The sequence below is a fragment of the Myiozetetes cayanensis genome, unplaced genomic scaffold, assembly GCF_022539395.1.
Source record: "Myiozetetes cayanensis isolate MyiCay16 unplaced genomic scaffold, myiCay2020 scf5-8, whole genome shotgun sequence".
NCBI classification, from domain to species: Eukaryota; Metazoa; Chordata; class Aves; order Passeriformes; family Tyrannidae; genus Myiozetetes; species Myiozetetes cayanensis.
In genome coordinates, this window is record NW_026087742.1 from 42,236,322 (window position 1) to 42,256,270 (window position 19,949).

General features: G+C 39.8%; 1 protein-coding gene across 1 annotated transcript in view; it reads left to right on the forward strand.

The window, feature by feature from the left end:
* The first annotated feature begins 792 nt into the window (after positions 1–792).
* Positions 793–19,949, forward strand: part of DDX10 (DEAD-box helicase 10) — a 166,853-nt gene continuing 147,696 nt past the window's right edge. The window contains exons 1-9 of the mRNA XM_050333395.1: positions 793–1,035; positions 8,711–8,771; positions 9,008–9,138; positions 10,799–10,957; positions 11,404–11,524; positions 12,668–12,857; positions 14,955–15,081; positions 16,301–16,463; positions 17,925–18,009. Of these exons, the coding sequence (XP_050189352.1) occupies positions 838–1,035; positions 8,711–8,771; positions 9,008–9,138; positions 10,799–10,957; positions 11,404–11,524; positions 12,668–12,857; positions 14,955–15,081; positions 16,301–16,463; positions 17,925–18,009 (1,235 nt within the window). The 5' untranslated portion in view covers positions 793–837. The remainder of the gene's footprint in view (positions 1,036–8,710; positions 8,772–9,007; positions 9,139–10,798; positions 10,958–11,403; positions 11,525–12,667; positions 12,858–14,954; positions 15,082–16,300; positions 16,464–17,924; positions 18,010–19,949) is intronic.

Genomic DNA, 19,949 nt, shown 5'->3' on the forward strand with positions numbered 1-19,949 from the left:
GCCCAGAAAGCCAATTGTATCCTGGGCTGCGTCAAAAGCAGTGTGGCCAGCAGGTCAAGGGAGGGAATTATGACCCTCTACTCTGGTGAAATCCCACCTACAGTGCTGCATCCAGCTCTGAGGTCCTCAGTGCAGAAAGGACATCAACCTGCTGGAGCAAGTCCAGGGCAGGGCCACCAAGACGATTAGAGGGATGGAGCACCTCTTCTATGAGGAAAGGCTGAGAGAATTGGGATTGTTCAGCCTGGAGAAGGCCATGGGTTGACCTAATTGCAGTCTTCCAGTACCCGAAGGGAACATACAAGAAAGATGGAGAGAGACTATTTACATGGGTGCGTAGTGTCAGGACAAAAGGGAATGGTTTTAAACTGGAAGAGAGGAGGTGTAGATTAGGTATTAGGAAGAACCTTTACTGTGAGGGTGGTGAGGCACTGAAACAGGTTGCCCGAAGAAGCCGTGGATGCCCCATCCCTGGAAGTGTTCAAGGCCAGGTTGGATGGGGCTTGGAGCACCCTGGTCCAGTGGAAGGTGTCCCTGCCCCTGCCAGGGCAGCTGGACTAGACGATCTTATAAGGTCCCTCCTAAGCCAAACCATTCTACGACTCCACGACTTCTTATAAAAAAGAGAGCGAGAACAACCAGTTTTGGGGTTATAATACACGAACTGTAATCTTTTTTTCTTTTTTTTTTTCCCTCCGCTCCTGCGCGCCCTCACACACGGGCGGCCAACACCCGACCCTTCCGGGCCCGCCCGTGCCGGCCCCGCCCCCGGCGGCGCGGCGCGGGTGACGCGCTGTGCGCGCGCCGTCCCCGCGTGGCGGCGGCGGCAGGGGCAGCATGGGCCGGGGCAGCGTGGGCCGGGCCGGCGGGAGCGGCGGGGCGGCCGCGATGGACGCGGTGCGCAGCTTCGAGCGCTGGAAGAAGAAGTACACCCGGCGCACGAAGAGGCTGCGGCTGCAGCGCAAGGAGAGGAACCGGCCCGAGTGGCAGGTGGAGCGGGAGAACATCGCCCGCCTGGTGCAGCGCTACCCCGAGGTACGGCCGGTCCGGTGCGGTGCGATGCGGTGCGGGGAGCGAGGGGCTCCGTGTGCGGGGTGGGGGCGGGCGGGCACGGCGGTCCCGCGGAAAAGCGGCGGAAAAGCGGCTCCCTTTCTCGCTGTGGCACGTCTCGGGGTGGGGCTGGGAGAAGGAGGGATGGTGCCTGTGTGCGGGTCCTGGGCAGGCGTGGGGAAGCCCCAGTGGTTGGCAGGCTGGTCCTCTGGTTGTCGGCGGGGCCTGTAAGTCACAGGTGTGTAGGGTGATACTGCTGCGTGGTAGGCAGGAAGGGTTTTTACCTCCACGAGGCACGGATGATGCTCCATTCTTGTCACTTTTTTCCCCAGGCAGAGGAGGAGGGGGCAGTGGTTCTGGTGGAGGTGACTGGCTGTGGAGCCAGGCGGAGTGGGACTCTCGTGGGAGAGTGAGTGGTTGGGAGTGCAGCGAGAAGGACGAAGAGGCTGAACGAGGTGGTGGGAACGGTTTGTGTGCAGCGGCGTTTGGCCCTTCTTACCAGGCAGCGTGCTCGTCTGTCTCCGTGTTGGAGATGGGACACGTTTGTCTGCAAAGAAGATGCCCAAGAGGCAAACATCACACTAGAAGAGTGTGTTGTTTAACCTCAAGTCAGGAAATAGGTTTTTGAATATGAGAGCTGAAGTCAGTGGTGTTGATTTTGTCGTCCAGATTCCCTTTGAATTCCTGTGAGAGACAGTCGGCTTTTGAATGGTACTGATATGTGGAAAGTACTGTAATTGTGGATAACGGGTTAGATGTGCTATGCCTGTGGTGCTGCTCTACCTCCTGCCAAACTTTTGCCGAGTTGGTAGCTGCTGCTGGGGAGGAGCAGGGCAGTTCTGCTTGGTTACAGAGCACTCGGCATAGCTGGTAGTAATCACTTTTTGGTGGTTGTAATTTGATTGAGCAGAAAGTAATGACGAGAGGCGTAGAAGAAATGCGTCAGGTTACCGTGAAGATGTCACGTTAGCTCCTTTGGTTAAGATTCGGCAAGTTAGTATTCTTAAGCTTCACTTGCTTTAACTGTTTGAAAGCAAATGGTATGCTTCCAAAGATGGTCATATTACTGTTTTGAATTACAGATTATTTTTCAGGGGAAAAAAAGGTGTTATAATTCAATTTTATTTTTTGATAAAAAATAAAGATTTTAAGTACATAAATGATTAGTACATTCTGTTGTGCTTAAATTTTGAATTAACTTGTTTTGGCAATATCTTTCTACTCACTGTAGAAAGACTCAGCTTTCATGGTTACAACTGGAATTGTTTGAAGCTTGTATTTTTCCGAGTGGAATGACCACTCGTAGGTGCGTGTCTTTATGGAATGAAAAACTTCCTACATTACTACAGTACTGTTGGACTGTTTCTATAACATAGACTTGAGGTAGTTGCCTCTGCATGGTCTCTGGAGAGTCCACGTACGAGGAAGAGGGAGAAACTGAGTTAAAGCAGCTTGGCAAAGGCTGTGTGCAGAGTTTGTAAACTGTCTATACAGCTCCCTGGTGGTGGGCTTATTGTTTATATACCAAATTGCAGTATATATACAATAGATTGCTCTCTATTTCTGTATATTTGAATACAGACAGGGAGTTGTGTAATGAAATTAATTTTGCGTGTTGTCAGGCCTTAATAGTCTCTACATTTATAATAACGTGCATTTACTAGATAATGCTGTATGCAAAGTAGGCTGCTGTGTTCCCTTAGGGTACTATGGCGATATCTAACTATTCTTTCTTCTCTATCTCTTGTCTTGGAATCCCATCACTACACTTCATACTCTGAGCAGTATTCTCATAGATAAAGTGAATGCAGGGGGTGGCTTTTCCTCTAATGTAGTAGATACATGTGAGCAGAAGCTGAAGCGGTATGTTGCTCCTGTGCACTGAAATTATATGTATATGGTGTGGACATATTGAGACATAGGAGGAGGATCACCAGAATCATCAACTGCAGGAAATGCTGGCTTTTTAGTTTGTTTTTGTTTTTTTTTTTTTTTTTTTCTTTAATCTATGAGACTGGATGGCTAAGCATGACCCCTATTAATAGAATCATAGAATTGTTTAGGTTAGAAAAGACCTCTTAAGATCATTGAGTCCAACCGTTAACCTACCACCGCCACTAAACTATGTCTCCAAGTGCCACATTCATGTGTCTTTTGAACACTTCCAGGGCTGGCAATTCCATTTCTTCCCCAGGAGGTCTGTTCCAATGCCTGACCCTGTCATGTGTCCTGCTGATGATGACAATGAAAAAGCCTAATTGCTTAGAAGGAGGCAGCAAGAATGCATGAAGTAAAAGATTTATTTTGGGCATTCAATCTCAGAGATGAAGTGGCAGAAATATTTTCAAAAATATCTCTGGGAAGCTGGCTCCCAGAAGCTGGCTGGGAAACTCCACCACTCAATGCTGCCTCTGCCACTTTGTTCTCCCCATACCCGGCATATTTGTTCTCCGTGTACAGCTTTACCATATTTGTGGTGTGTGTGTATTAAATCCTTACGCACATCCCTGTCTGTTACCTTAGTTCTTTTGGGGAGTAGTTGCTTTGCTATCTGTTGTACCACTGTACTTCGCAGGAATGTGTCCCTGGCTGGTAGTGGGGTATGACTGTGTTGCTCACAGGTGTATGTTACCAGGAGAGGAGTTCAGAAGGAACACACAAGCAATGAGGGGTTGATAAGGGGATGATAAAGCTCCTCTTTTCCATAGTGAGGTCAGTATTCCTTTCTTATCCTCATAAATTTTAGGGTGGTACATCTGGATTAGGGTGGGTAGATTGCAATTCTCAGACTTTTTAGTTTGGTTAGTCCCCACTCAGATTTTCTGCAATAGTCTGTTCCTGTACTCCTAGCATTAACTATTTTGTGTCATACTTAAATACAGTCACTTTTCCCTGAAGCACATCCTATACCTTTGACACTTGCATTCAATTTCCACTCATTCTACATAGATTTGTGTTTATACTGGCTTTATGGTCACGTCTGTTAGTTGCTTCACTGGATACCTGCATTTATTTGCTGTATATATGGCTGTGTGAAAGTGTAGAGATGCTTCTGTATCAGTAATGTGACTGCACGTGCATCTGTTTATGGGCATGGATGGTAATTCTGTGTCTCTGTGGACCTTGGGGCAGCATAGGTAAGGATTGGGTAGTGGGAGGTTGTGTTTGTTTGTATTTTTAGAGGTTGAAGAAAAGAGGCTGGTAGTGGTCAGGCATGTGTCTATCAGAATTAAGACAAGGTAAATATATGTTAGCATTAGGATAGTGCTGGGGACTTCTGGTGTCAACCCATCTGGGATTCTGCTTTCCTCTAGCTCCAGGAGTCTCCTGCCTGTGAACATTCAAGTGGATGTCCACCAAGCTTTTTATCTTCTGTCCTTTGGATCTTCTTTTCTTGTCCCTGACAAGGTTCTCCACTTGGTGTCCAGTGTTTCTTCTGCATTACCCTGGATTTGGTTAAAGTGGGAGTGGTGATAGTGATTGTATCTAAAGGGGTCTCCAGTGAGTTCTGCATGAGGTAGATCCCTTCTTAGGGACAAGGGAGCTAGAAAGCTCTTTGGTAAGCTCCTCTCTGTGAAGTGCACTGGCTGGGGTCTCTGTCACGCAGGCTGTGGGTGTATTAAGTCTATGTGCTTTTGTCATGCATGTGGCATGGAATTGGGGGAGCATGGCTGATGGATGCATGAAGATCCACCTTGCCCTCCTATCTGTAATTTCCTCTGTGAGAATGACTGCAGTGGGTAAATAAGACAAAATTAGTAATGAAGAGGTAACCAATATACTTTGTTACTGGATTTTTTTTTTTATTTGTTGACGTAATGGCAAATGTGTGGCAGCATAGATGCAAAATGTGAAATGTAGTTTCAATGGGTCCAAATCATGGAACCATTTTCCGTGTTATGTGTTCATAGGTGGTCTGTTGTCTATTGATCCAGCGACTTCATTGCCTAACTGTCAGGCCGTTCATGGACATAGTCCTCTGCATCAAGTTGTGCTCATGAAAAGTATTAATAGCCTGACTGATGGGCTGGCAAGCTGTTTGTGAAAAATTCTTTCTAGTGTGCTTTATGGCAATTAGTTGAGTTAGATCAGAATGGCATTTGAAGTATTTGAAAAGAGCTGGCTGCTCTCAGAAGTGTAGATTCCCAGCAGATTAGCAGAGGTAGTAACTTCTAACAGGGAAACAAGCTGAGTAGAAGTTGGTGGTGTTTTCCACTGGTGCATGAAGATATAAAATAGATCTATCAGAAAATCTGCGTCTAACACCAGATCTTCTTATGCCTGCCATTTGGACTTGATTTAAAAATAAACCAGTATTTTTGGAGTTTAAGGGAACTACTGCATATCCTTCTTCTGCTCCTGACGGTTTGTAGGGCAGAGAAATAATACAGGAAGCTTGTGACATGGCCTCTCATAACATTCCTTGCTCTTTTAATACTGTTCTCACTTCTATTCCTTGGACATCTTTAAAAGAGCTAGGCTTATGCATGTAATGATTTTTAAATTGATTTAGAGAAGCTTAAGATGGAGGAGCAGAACAATATTTGTCTTTTTTGATTAATATATCTGTTCTTACTGGGTTGTCTAGAGTTAAAAAGATGTTGAGTAGTGAAATACTTTAAACGTCCTTAATTATTTAGAAAAATTTCACATTGGTGTAACAGCCCCTTTGATATTTTGCAAACCTACTAAAATCTATCCCTTCAGTCGATATGAGTGAATCCCATAATCGACTGAGTGAATTCTTTTTGATGTTGGAAAGACCCTTTTCTCTCCTCTAGGCATACTGTTTTCCTCTTCACAGTTTCTCGGTTGAAATTAAACCGAAGCTGTATACATCACTGAGTTGTGATTATTTAGCATGCAAAATAGTAAGACTGGGAATTAGCCAAATATTGAATGTGATATATAGTATCTTCAAAATTATTGACTGAATTTGGAAATATTTTTCAAAGTTTCCAATTTGTGCAAGTCAAAAAAAGACTCTTAAAATGGTGATTTCTGAGGGAGTTTTTCCCTTCTCCCAAATAATATTTGACAAAAGTTTAATTACTCTGCTAGGGTACAGTGAAAGCTTGAAATCTATCTTGCAAGAACTATGTCTTGAAATATGTCGAAACCAGGTTTTAGTAAGGGTGTTATTACCTTTTATCTAATTTTATCTTTTATAGGGATTAAATTCACATATTAAATTACTTGTCTTGATTTTACTAGAGAGAACTAGTCTGAAAAGGGTGGTGTAATGATTTAGGTGCTTTAAACAGCTATAACCCCTCAGTTTTCTGTAATAGACAGAGTCCTGTAGAAGGTTTGATGCTTCAAGCAGATACAAACCTGATCTGACAGCTTGGTTGCTCTTCATCTGGGGCTTTCTTTGAAATTATTATCACAAGATGTGAAGAAGATCTGATGACCGTTTTGCTTGGTTCTTGTGCTGGGAGATTTCTGTTCAGCAGTCTGTTAGAATGAAATGATACCCGTTAGAGATGCAGGAACTGTGTAAGCTTTGAGTTTGACTTTTGGAAATCTCAGTTTATGGGGTCTAGTCAGTATGCATTAAAAGCTATGTAGTCTACTTTCCTCTTCTTCAGCTCAGACTTTACAGACTCACTAGTCTACTATTTTTTCCCTTGAGTTCTGTGTTTTTTTCAGCCCTGCTACTATTAGTTGTGAACTTTGCCAGTCAAAGCTGTTCACATCTTTTAATTACCACCTAACTGCTAGAGCAGTTGCAAATATTATATTTTTCTCAAGATCTCTACTCGACATCTCAACATCTTTCTAAATCATTGAGCCAACTCATGGACTGAAACACGTGCTATTGGGGATTGTGTGTGTGTGTAATAAACATCTCTCAAGTATGGATGCATACAGAGAAGTAAATTAGCACAATGAAGTACTTTTTTAGTATCTTTTTTTTTTTTACCTTGTGGGACAGCTCTAAAAAATTAAGTACATCAAGTGCTAGAGGTTGGTGAATCTGGTGAGTTTCAGGACACTGAAGCTTGTGCTTCCCCTGTCTCAGTCAGGTAGATGCAATACTGCTGCAGTTCTGGGTGCCCAAATCTGCCCAGCAGCGAGGGTGAGTGGGTATTCCCAGTAGGTTCACCTGTGTGCACGCATGTCCAGCCACAGCTGAACACAGACAGAGAAGTGCCTTTATTGGCACACACACAAAGTGCTTGCACACAGTAAACAACATGGGCGGCATGTGCTGTTCCTCTCTTTCTCTCTCTGATGAGGATTAACATCCACTGGTGAAATATGTACTCACAACTGGCATTACCTACTCAGCCCCAGAGCTGGTCTCAGGCCCCAGTTTCCCCAGGTGCTGCCACTTGCATCCTCCAGCTTCTGAGGTTTGCAGCTCCCTTCCAGTGACTGGCACTCGGCTCAAGTGCTGCTGCCCACTCATCCCACTTGAGGGTTGCTGGTGATCTCTCACACAGACTTACAACAGACAGTGTGCCCACAAAGAAAGTCAATGGAGGGAATGTAAGAGTAATTATTTTTATTGTTATTACTGTTAATAAAATAAATTGTATTATGTAAAAATGTTTAGAAAGACTGTAGGGCAGGCTGTGGTGATGAGGTACAGGGCTCAGTCAGGGAAGTGTGTACTAACCAGCCAGCTGTCACCCAGATCAGCCCCTTTTTACCCCCTTTTCCCTCTATTTTCTCATGTGGGTTCCTCCCCACTGCACCTCGATCCCTTCTTTTCCCTGTCTTTGATCCTTACCCTACACATCCCATAACAAGTCTTACACATTCCTACAGTCCCCTTAAAACACCCCCTAAGAGGTTGTCCAATGTCCTCAAATGCTTCCCCCCCCTACTCCCTCTGAGCCTCGTGCACCTGCAGGCACTGATCCCTGCCATTCTGCACGGCCTTCTGACGAGGAGGCAGCCCCACTAGTGCCTTGGTGGGGTTCACCCAGGAGCCCTGAGCTGACCCCTCTCTTCCGATGGTCCCAGGGAACACTTGAGTCAGGGTGCTGTAACTCCATGCAGTGATGATGTCAGTGAGGCACCTTCCCATCACTGTTGCACTAGTTCTTACAAGTCTTCGAGTTCGCAACCATTAATCTTTAATCACGTAACCTAATAGTAAATATATGCAAAAAAATCCTGACACTAGCACTGTAGAGTCAAAATGGAGGACTGGAGTGGTAGAGAGGTATCTTTCTTATCTGGAGCTATTTCCTGAAGCGTTTGTTTACCAGGCCTTTACCCTGCAGAACACTTACCTGCTTTATTGATGTCCAGTCTCATACAGCAACTGGAATACACTTCATCCTCATTGCTTCTAGAGATCTGAAAATATAGATGTGAAAAGGATAGACGAGTTCTAATAAGGTTGAGATGAGAGACCTCCTGAGATTCTCTTCAGACTGAATTGTTCTGTGATTTCCTGATGATCTGAGCTTTAAATTGTGCTATTAACCCTTGTTATTTAAGTATATCTTATTACTTACTGAACAGCTTATGGTAGAACAGTGGTTTGGCTTAGGTCAAAGTAGTATAGATTGCCTTACTAGCTAACTTGGATCAGGTCATACTGAACTACTACATATTTATGTAAACACCAACTTCAAGAATGCTATTTAATTTCTCTGTTATGATTAGATTGTAAGCACTGATGAAAATTTTTTTGTTTCAGATAAATGCAAGTGAAATCCAAAGATTTTCAGATTTTCCGTTGTCAAAAAAGACCCTAAAAGGTGAGTATGGAAATTTTCTTTGGAAAATAATGTAAGTAAAAGAGAATGTTTTGTTTATCTGCATCTGAACTTTTTTTTTCCTTTACATTAAGTTTTAGATAAGTGTTGCTATGTACAGCATTTTCTAAACAGAGGAATACAGTCTTGGGCCAGACAAAAATAAATTTTGTTTCTTTGTTTTTTTATTCCTCTTCCCCTCCACACTCTCTCTTCTCTTCCCACACTGCAAATATTAGGACTGCAGGAAGCTCAGTATCGCGTGGTAACAGAGATTCAGAGGCAAACCATAGGTTTGGCTTTACAAGGTAAAGATGTACTTGGAGCTGCAAAGACTGGATCAGGCAAAACCTTGGCTTTTATTGTTCCAGTAAGTAATTTACATCCTTCCATTTGTACTCAAACCAAGTTATCCATGAAGTATTGATGTCAGACAGCTTAGGTTAACAGATCCTGAGAGAAAAGTTACAATTCAGCTTATCTAAGTGTTCTAAGAAAACCAAGATACTAATTTAATAAATCTCTTTGAGATTCTGAAAGAAGCATTATTTTAGTACTAGGAATATACTGAGACTTAGAAGTTTCATTTTAATCCTTACATGGGTAGATCCTGTGTGATTTAGGAAATGCTTTGTTTTTCTCTTGAATGTTTCCTGGTGCAACTCGAGTTGTTATTTTAAAACTAAGTGTATGAATTAGAATGATGAATTTTCTTCAGTTCCTTAGACTTTTTTTTTTCAAATGAGTAGTTTTCACTCCTTTAAAATTTAAGAATTTGGACCTTATATAGCAAACTTAACCTTAGTGATTGTGGACTTCCATTTCCTTTTCTTTTGTGAACTCCTCTGAAATCGCTTTTGGGTGCAAGTGGAAAAACTGGATGAAAACCCTTGTCATGGATATACGTGTTTGATAGTTTTACTCAAAACATCATGAACTGAATTTCATTTTTTCATGCTAAAAATATAATTGAGATGTGTGCTAAGAGTGCACATATAAGTGGATACAAATCCCATCATGTTATTTTTAGATAAAGGGAAAAAAATGTTTTGGTTATGGAGTTACTTTGTTTTAAACATTACTTGCATTTTTCTAAGCATAAGTTTATTTGGAGCCTATTTTATCACTAACTATGGGAGCAGTAGAAAGTCCTTTGAATACCTGCTGTAGTTGAGAAGATTTATGCTTTATGCTGTTTTTTAAAAAAGTATTTTTTACTAGTGAAGAATAAAAAATGTAGGAGGGTTCAAAAGATAGTCTTGTGAATTTGAGAAACAAAAGTGAGATTGCTCAGTTGCTTAATCTAGGAGTAGAAGTACTTTGTTGTACAAACCTTATTTTAGAACAGTGTCAGAGGAGTGCTAAGAGAGGTGCTGAAGAGATGAAAAATGGAAAAAATTAACTGTACAAGGATGTGTAATGGCTTTCAGTATTTCAGAAGGCTTCAGATATTCATACTTATAAAGTCTTTGTGTTAGGATTAGCTGACTAAGTGTTTCTGCAGTGTGAATTCCTAAGAGGAGGAATAATCTTGGTCTCAGCTGCAACTTTAATTGGAATGCTCTGTGTGTAATGTGGATAGTACTGCTTCAAACTTATAGCCAGAATTAAAGCTTCAATAACTAATGTTCTTGCAGTTGCTCATTCTGTTTCTGGTTCCCACAAAACCTTATAAGCAGGGAAATTTCTCATATTTTTCCACACTAATTTCAATTATCTTGTAAATGATTAAGGTCTAATTTCCGCAAATTAGCAGGGTAGGATTAACTGTGCAGTAAAGTATTTATGACTTACCAGCCATTACCGTCTGTCAGAGGTTAGTACTGGAGAACTTTGCTACCGCAGGTATCATTACCATTAGTTAAAATTTATATATAATCAACCTACATGAAGTGGACACTGATGTTTCTTCATGTCATTACTTTAGTTAATGTGGCTTTGTCTTTTTTTTAACGACACTTTTTGTTACAAACTTGTTGTTACACATTTTCCTCCTGAGGTTTTTAATTGAATGTGTTAATTGTTTTCAGGCTTTGGAACTCCTGTATCGCCAACAGTGGACTTCTGCTGATGGACTGGGAGTTCTGATAATATCGCCGACCCGGGAACTGGCGTATCAAACCTTCAAGGTTCTGCGTAAAGTGGGAAAGAATCATGAGTTCTCAGCTGGTCTTATCATCGGGGGAAAGGTGTGTCCTCTCTTGGCGTTTGCTGTATGGAAGCACACTTGAGAAGTATATTGAGTGCTAGTTTAGGAAGGAAATCCTGGGATCAAAAACTCAGGGAAGAGAGCAGTTAATGGGAACATATCAGCGACCTACTCATTTTCCTGTGTGTACTCTGTGTCTTTTGAAGCTTTTGCATATTTACAGTCTTCCCAGGTTCCATGACAAAATGGACCTTCCTGCCAAGCCTTCCAGGACTATCCTCTTAATTTAGATTATTCTGAAATAACGTTTTGCTCAGGCCACAAGTGTGAGCATGCTGAAGAAATGATGTATCTGTGGAAAGAGGAGAGGCTCCTCCTTAACTGTTCTTTCTAAAAATTATCAGTAGGTTAAGCTGACTTGACCACGTCTGGTACTGGGCTTCTAGTATGACCAACTAGAGCTAAACTGGTTTAACTCCTTTTCAGGATCTGAAAGAAGAGTCTGAAAGAATACACCACATAAATATGCTAATTTGCACTCCAGGACGGCTTCTACAACACATGGATGAAACTTCCTATTTCTATGCATCTGATCTGCAAATGTTGAGTAAGTTTTTTAAGCACTTGGAAGTATTTGGGAATATTTTGTAACAGTTCATAATTGTATGGAGGACTTTCTTGGGTAAAAAGTTTATTCTTGTCATGGTATGTAGAAGAAATGACATTTAAGCTCACACATGTCCAAATTAAATTAGAAAACAGAAAAGCCACTTTCTTGTTTGTACTTTCTCTGAAGCTGTTGCTGAGCATGCTTTCCTTAGGTTGATAAGAAAGAGTACGTGAGTTAGTAAGGAACCCAAACACAAATGTAGTGTCTCATATAATCCTTTATATCTTTATATCCTTTACATCGCCAGATTTTCCTTTCTGGCTATAGCTCTTGTGTTTTTCCTGATATGATCATTAACTATCTATAATGAATATTCATTGCAGTGTGTGTATTTTGGACCAGTTCTAGAAAACATTTTTCTTTGTATTTTAAAACAGATTTCTACTCCTTTTATTGTTTTGTTAGCATTGTTAACACTGTTCATTTTCATCCTTCCAACCTGAACAAAAATTTTCAGTGTAATGAAAAGTTTGCCTGCCACTAAGAACTGCATAATCATTAGCATAGCTTCAGGAACGTAGAAGCAATTAAGAAACTAATGAAGCTGATAAAGTGTGAAATTATGCTTGCTACACTTAGTACAATTCATGGCAGTTAGACAAAAATTGCATGAAATGTAGCCTCTTTTCTTAAGGCTTTATCTCTGGGCTGCTTGGTTTATATCCTGTATTTCAATGGTAAATTTAACTTAGGTAAAGGAGAGTTTGTTTTACTCTATCATGAATAGTACAGCACTGTTTTATGTTCTGTACTTTTATTTCAATAATAGGACAGGGAGTCTGTTTACAAATTGCTGAACTGTTTACTTGAAATGCTGAACTTCTTGCTTCAGTGCATGAAAATGAGGGCTCTAGTGCATAGATTGTGGGAAATAATAATGGTATGATTTCTATTGCAGGTTGTTTTAAAAAGGTTTTATGAAATACGTGAATATCTAAAGAGAATCCTGTCATATACAGTATTTAAGTTAATCTCTACAGTTTAAGTACAGATGGAATTTTGTGTTATATTGATTTAATGTATTTTTTTTTAATAATGAAATCTAAAATCATATTTTCTCAACTTTGTCCCTCAATCAAGTTCTTGATGAAGCTGATAGAATTCTAGACATGGGGTTTGCTGATACAATGAATGCAATCATAGAAAATCTACCTAAGAAACGCCAGACCTTGCTTTTTTCTGCAACACAAACAAAATCAGTGAAGGATCTTGCACGTCTGAGTCTGAAAGATCCAGAGTATGTTTGGGTTCATGAGAAGGCCAAATTCAGGTATGTTGGGCTATTTTTTTTTTTTACTGGGAGGTTAAACAGATAGGGGTTCTACTGAACTGCTTCTCTGACTGTCAGTTTCCTGAATCAAAAGTTGCATTGTGCATCCTCCTTCTTTCTGCACTGTCTGTTGTGTGTTTCCCTGAAAGCAAGAAGTTTCCAGATATGAGGGGAACTAGTTCTGACTGAACCATTACAGGGAGGCTGAACATGTGCTTGTTTTGCGTCTCCTCAGGCAGCTTCTCAAACAGGACATTTTTTTCCTTGTGAGGAAGCCCCAGAGTGGATTATAGCCTGAATGGAGGAGTGTCCTAGCAGCACTCAGTTCTGAATTGCTCCTTTTTTGTTGTTTGGCTTCCTTGCCTCCTGCATGTGCATACTTGCTGTGCAGAACCACCACGTCTGTTGCACAAACACAGTTTGTCTGTGTGCTATTTATAAATCTGGCTTTCCAAGGAAATGCTGTGCTAATTGGGAAAATGCAGAATGGCAATCCTGTTTGTGTGTTCAGTATTAGGTGCCCAGAAGAAAGCATGTGGTGGTAGTGCAAGTGCAGTAAGTCTTGTGGCTTCCTGACGTGCTGCATGTTCTCTGTATGTTTAAGACTCTTCCCTGTGCGCACAAAATAAATTTGTCATGCCTTACAGTTTGGAGCAGGATGGGAGGCCCTTGCTAGGAATGAAGTATGTGGTCTGCCACGCTCAAAAAAGTTAATGTATCACTAAATGAAAAATATACACATTGCTTTTTGGCACGTTATTTTCTTTTGAAATTGAAATGAAGCATGTTATATATTTTGCATTTCTGTGGGCTTGGTCATCTGAGTGTCAAATTGCTTATGAACATGGTTGATTATTTTTCTGCTCATCTATGAAATATGCATATATTACTGTATATAAGATGCAGGAGAAAGGTGAAGCATAGTGATAAAAATGGCTTTCCCAAGAGCAAACAAGAAATCATCAGGAAAATGCACAGCAGAACCTCATTAAATCTTGAGGGAGTTTAACTATTTGGTTTGATTATATCTGTATTGTACTGCAAATACCTTCTTTTAATCAGTGGTACTGTCAAAGGCATCTGGCAAATCATGATTGCCAGAGAATTATCTGTGGTTAATATCTTCTTAGCAGAAGGGGATATATAAACCTAATTTTGTAGTCTTCATTTTGCGGGCTGACTATACATCTGTTTCATAGATCTAACATGTTTTGTGAAGTCTGTTTTAAAGTACATTTAATTTTTTTAAATATTTGGGAGAGTGCAATTAGATAACAAAGCGAAACAGAAAGAAGGAAAGTATTAATTTGTTTTAGAATTTACTGCCTTAATAGTAATAGGTTACTGCCTTATGAAAACAATTTCCTGTGAAAGACTTTATAAGTGAAAAGTGCTATGGCATAATTGAACTTGAATAGCAGAATAAAAACTGGAGGAGTCTCTTGTAATTTCATCCTCCCAAGTGATATCTTTAGAAAAGTAATTTTGAATACCTTTAGTCTGTTTGGAGTGAAGCAGAGGGACTGTAGGAGATGAGCATTTAGATGTGTTTCAAGGGCAAATTTGCCAAAGAATTTTTTGTTGTTTTATTAAGAGCAGAATGTGAGTTAAGATGACAATTCAGAGCTTTAGAAAGTTACCTTGCATGTCAGTGTAATCAGTAGAAGTACATCAGTGCTCTTTTTTTGTGCATGATTAGAGTCTGCTTTGACATTGCTTTAAGCACAAATGATGCTTTAATAGGACTAATAGACAAAATTGCGTTTAAGTCAAGGCAATTTGAATGTCACTGCTTAGACATGGAAAGAGTTTGTCTTGCCAGTAGTAAATGAATTTAGAAGTAATGTCAAAAGTCATCTGTGCCTCCTCACTGACTTTGAGTAAGGAAATTGATTCATCTTTCAAGAGTAACTTTCAAGTGGAGCTGCTAAGACTTGGTCCTCAAAGTCGGGGAACTTTCCAGCCTGACTCCTTTTCTTTTCTGAGTATCTGTAATACACTCTTGACTTTAAAGAAAGGTCAAACATCTCTGTAGATGTATATAAATATACTTTTTTGGTGTGGTTTTGCTTTGGTTTTGTTTTTCTTTTTTTTTAGTACCCCAGCAACTTTGGATCAGAATTATGTTGTCTGTGAGCTTCAGCAGAAAGTAAATATGTTATACTCTTTCCTGAGAACTCATTTGAAAAAGAAGAGCATTGTGTTTTTTGCAAGCTGTAAAGAGGTATGGCTTTTTCCTCCCCCTCCCCACATAGCATTTTAAAACTAATAAAATTAAGATATTAATGTAGATTTCAAGGCACCAGAGAGGTGAGATTTTGGACTAGTTTGCAACGGGAAATTGGAGGAACAAAACGACACCTACTCCTGTAGACATGTCATGCAGGGCCTGGCTTCTGGATGTTTGGCAATCCAGGCTCAATGGAAAAAGTTTCTGGAGACTCAGCCACTTTTGTGCTCTGCTTTTAAAAATGAATGCTAAAATTATTGTCAGTTGGACAGTTGGTTTTGTCTCATGACACATTTTGTAGTTAGCTTACACAGTATTTCAAGAGTTGTACCTGGTTTCTTCACAAGCTTTCAAGTCTGTCTATTTGAAAAATTTTGATTGTGAAATAGTACAGCAATAGGTTTTTCTTATGTAGGAAGTAATCCTTCAAATCCTTGTTTAAATGTCCTGGGACTGTTCTGTTGAAGCTACTTGTATGTGTTTATGTGGCACAGGTATTTATAACGACTGCATATATCAAGTATTTTACAACATACTATGGCATAGTAAATATTCATTGCAGTTCTTCCACTTGTGTAAGAGGTTACAATATTTTTGTTGTTCTGCAGTTGACTGATGAGTAGAGTGAAGTGGTAGGCATAGTTGTATGGAAATTCTCTGAGCTGCAACTGTTCCTGCAATACACACAGTTTCTGTAACTATTTTCTTTAAAAAATACTACGCAGCTGCCTGCTTTAAAATGATGTTACATGATAGGTACTGTATGTAAGAGTAAACAGACTGATTTTGTAGGAGAAGCTGTTGAAGCTTGAAATAGTAAACTGAGACTGTAGACTGCTTTGAGTTCAAGTATAGAACAGAACACCCTCCCAGTATTGTCTCAAAGCAGTGCTTCTGGTGGACTTCTGGTACTTTGGTCCCTTGCGTACAGCCTAACTAGTCACCTCCCAAGTCATTGCTGTTAGCTACTCTGTTTTCTTTTTGGGAATGTTATCAAAAGACATGCCAATCTTCTTCCACAGGTGGTTTCTTCTTCTTTCATCTTCTTTAATGCCTGGGTGTGTTGACAAAGTCTCAAAATGGCATCTCATCTATGATGTAGAGGAAAGTTTATTTATTTTGATGTATTAAGTCAGTTGCTATATACTGTATATGATCTTAACAATGTTAACATTGTGTGGTAATTTCCCCCCTCTCCCAATTTGTTGGGTAGGTCCAATATCTGTTCAGAGTTTTCTGTAAGCTTCAGCCTGGTCTTCCTGTACTGGCACTCCATGGCAAGCAGCAGCAGATGAAGAGAATGGAAGTCTACACTTGCTTTGTTCGGAAAAAGGCAGCGGTACTTTTCGCTACAGATATTGCAGCTCGTGGTTTGGGTATGTACCCACAGAAGCAGTAGTTATTGACAAAGCGATGACCTAACCCTGTTGAGGTTTTATCAGACTTTATACTCTGAAGACCAACTTGATTTGTGAAAAATGAAGCTGTAGTTTGCTTACTAGGAACTCACTAGGGTGACTCAAAAGAGAGATGCTTCTTAGAGTTCTACTGTTTCTTCACTGAAGAGGCCCACTTAATCTGTGCTTATTTTTTCTTTTTGTCCCAGAAAAGCTTCTGTTGTATAAAAATGGTGATGTATTTGCTTACTACATGCTGTAAGGCAAGATTTTAGCAGTTTTAAGTATTATCGATATGCCTGTATCCTGTGGTTTATTCCAAAGGATATGAAAAATTACGAACCTACCAGTAGGTGGAAAAGAAAACCAGAAGAACTTTTAATGGCTAAAGTATGTATGTCTTTATGTAGGATTGTATTGTTAAAGAGATAAAAAAATAGATGGGGATAAAAGCAAGTATATTTATAGGATCTGTTTTGAGCCAGGAGTTTTTTACCTCTGGGTATTACCTACTGAATTATGATTTACTTCTGTGGACTTTTTTCTTTTTTTTTCTTGGTACTTGGAGGCGTTTAGGTATGACACAAGACTTTTCAGGAGTTCACGTGTTCTTTTAGATAGCAAACTCCACTGTCCAAAAATGTGAGGTTTTGTCATGCTACAAAAGGAAGGAAGGTGCTCTAAAAACTGAAGGCAGAATTGAAAACTGTGTATCAAAACTTCTATACTGCTGAAATGTCACCAGTGAGGATGTAATTTGTGTGTGGTTGGTTGGTTTTAGAGCGTGGGTATAAATGTGGAATACAGCATAGCTACAGACTTGGTCAGGAAGTAACACAAATTTAGTCCCGTGCAAAGCATGCTGCTACTGGGTGAACTATAGCAGTTAGAAAACGCTTATTAATAATATCAGTTCACAGTCAGTGTTGACTTCCTTGTCAGTCTTGGTCGTCCCCCTCCCCTCCCCGCATCTTTGAGAGGGACTGTGGTATTGCTGTATGACAGCTGAAGTGCTGTCTCACCACAGCTGACTTCAAATCCCAGTTTTGTAGGATATTAATCGTATGAGTGAAAAGTGGGTCAGATATTGTTATTTAGTTGTTAAACATAGTGGTGTTTTATCATCTCTGTGACACAAAACATGTCTGTTCTTGTCAAGTGTGAAATTATGTTCCATTCATTGCACTGTCATAATTTAGGAAATGAAGACATAATTAATTTTACCTTTTTTTGTTGAAGAGAATGATTGTTTATGTATGCTAATACGTGCAATTGATTTTTTTTTTTTTGTTATTTCAGAGGTTGCATCCAGTGACTGTAGATGGGTCCAAATGATAGTTCTTAAAGGGATTAATGCTTCAAAATAATATGTTGCTCTTGAATAGGAGGTTTTTCAGTACAGGGAGCTTATATATTGGCATATTTTTTTTCTTTACACAGATTTTCCAGCAGTGAACTGGGTCATTCAGTTTGATTGTCCAGAAGATGCAAACACATACATCCACAGAGTGGGAAGAACAGCCAGGTTTGTTTTCACTTTTCATTAGTATTGTACTGTTTAAAACTAGATTGCTCTAGGGAGATATAATTGGCTAAAGATTCACTTGAAAAAATCAAGATATAAACTGGAAACAAAGAAAAAGGCTGTTATCACTAAAAGCTCCTTTTGATTAGTTAGGAACGATGATTTAACTTAATAATTTCTTAGCTTCAGAGACTTGCTACCGCAGACAAAAAACGTCCCTGGTTGTTTCATCTGATCAGGGAAGATTAATAGTGAGGAAACAGAAAACCTTTTGTACTTGGCAGGATTATCTCAAAGGCTGAGTTGAGCATATTTGTGAGTGGAAAAGCTTGTTTTGCCACTGACATTTATAGTTAAATAAGGTTTTTGACTGTGGATCTAATTCCTTAGTGTCACTGAAGACTCTTCAAAAGAATGGAAATATTTCTTCCTTATTTTAATTTGGAGAGGAAGGAATGAAATAATGTTAATTACAGGTTAAATTTTTAATTTTCAAAGTCTTGTGTTGAATTACATTGTTAGGCATAGCTTTAGTTAAAATATTTGTGACTAAGTCTTTATGATGGAAGGGACTTACCCAGCTACGCTGTTGAAAACCAGGTCCTTGATCTCTGAATTAGATTTTTAAGAGAAACAGGAGCTGTCACTGCATATAATTCAGTAGATCAAAAACTTTAAGCAATTAGCCAAAGGATGAAATGCAAGACCTGGCATTATATCTTGTTTATAATTTAATTTGTTTGTAGTAGGGTTTGCAATATTGGCGGCTGTCAAACCTAATGACAGAGCAGTTGCTTAGAGTATGACTTCAACATTATAGGAATTTGAGATTTTTGTTCATGGATCAGGAGGCCATACCAACTCTCTTTCAAAATGTGGAATTTCTGTGTTTCATTGTACTTGGTAACATTTCTGCCCCATTCTGTCATGTGCTTTCCTTTTTCTGGTCTACCTGCCATGGTAGAAGGGAATGGCAAGCTTTCATATGCTTTTGAAAAAAAAGCTATCAATGAACAAAATCACTGAATGTTACATATAATTAGATGAAACACGTAGCTATTTTGCTAAACTAAAATTTAGATGTAATCTTATGCACTCCAATTGAGAGAAAAGCATACAGCCTTAGTTAAAATTCTGTGATATTTTTTTCTTTTTTTTCTTTTTTTTTTTTTTTAATCCTGCGTGGCTTCCACAGAAGGCTTGTAATTTTTTCTTTATGGCACATTGTCATCATATGAAAGAAAACAATATATTTGGCACTGTTTCATTGTCAGCTTCTAGGAGACTTGTTGAGCTCTTCCTGAGCCGTGTCACTGAGTTAAAGCACCTCTTGAGTTGTAATCCTCAGACCTTTTCCCAATTCTCATTAGGAGCTGAGAAGAGCTATTGTAAGTAGTTTAGTGCAGGGAAACAGCTCTGAAGAGCTACAAAGACAGCTATCTCCCCTTTTTCATAATCCTTTTATTCCAGTGTCACTCTGAGGAGGATGTTAGCCTGGCAACCTTAAGGGCCTGTCTTCAGTGGCCTCTTAAATACAGCCCTCTATGAATCCTCAAGGAACAGACTTAGACAGAGATTCTGTGTCATGGGCTGTGGGCTGTGCTGGATGCCTCACCAGGCTGTAGTTTACACTTCCTTTTATGTGAATTTTTCAGTAGCCAGACCTTACAGAAATTGGGAGTACATCAAAGCGAGTTGTTTGAGCTGACAGGATGGTGACTGATAGTGAAACAAATTCCTTTTGTAGGAAGAGCTTTATGGGTATTTTCTGTTTCTTAATCTGATACAAACATCAAGGCAAGTTCTACCTATACTGGGTATTCATTTTGAAGAAACATACAGGCTTAATCCATCTTTACTGTAAAGCAGTCCTGGAAAGAAATTCGTTCAGGAAACTTTATGGCATGAAATAAATCTTTGAAAATAAAGCAAGGCAGATG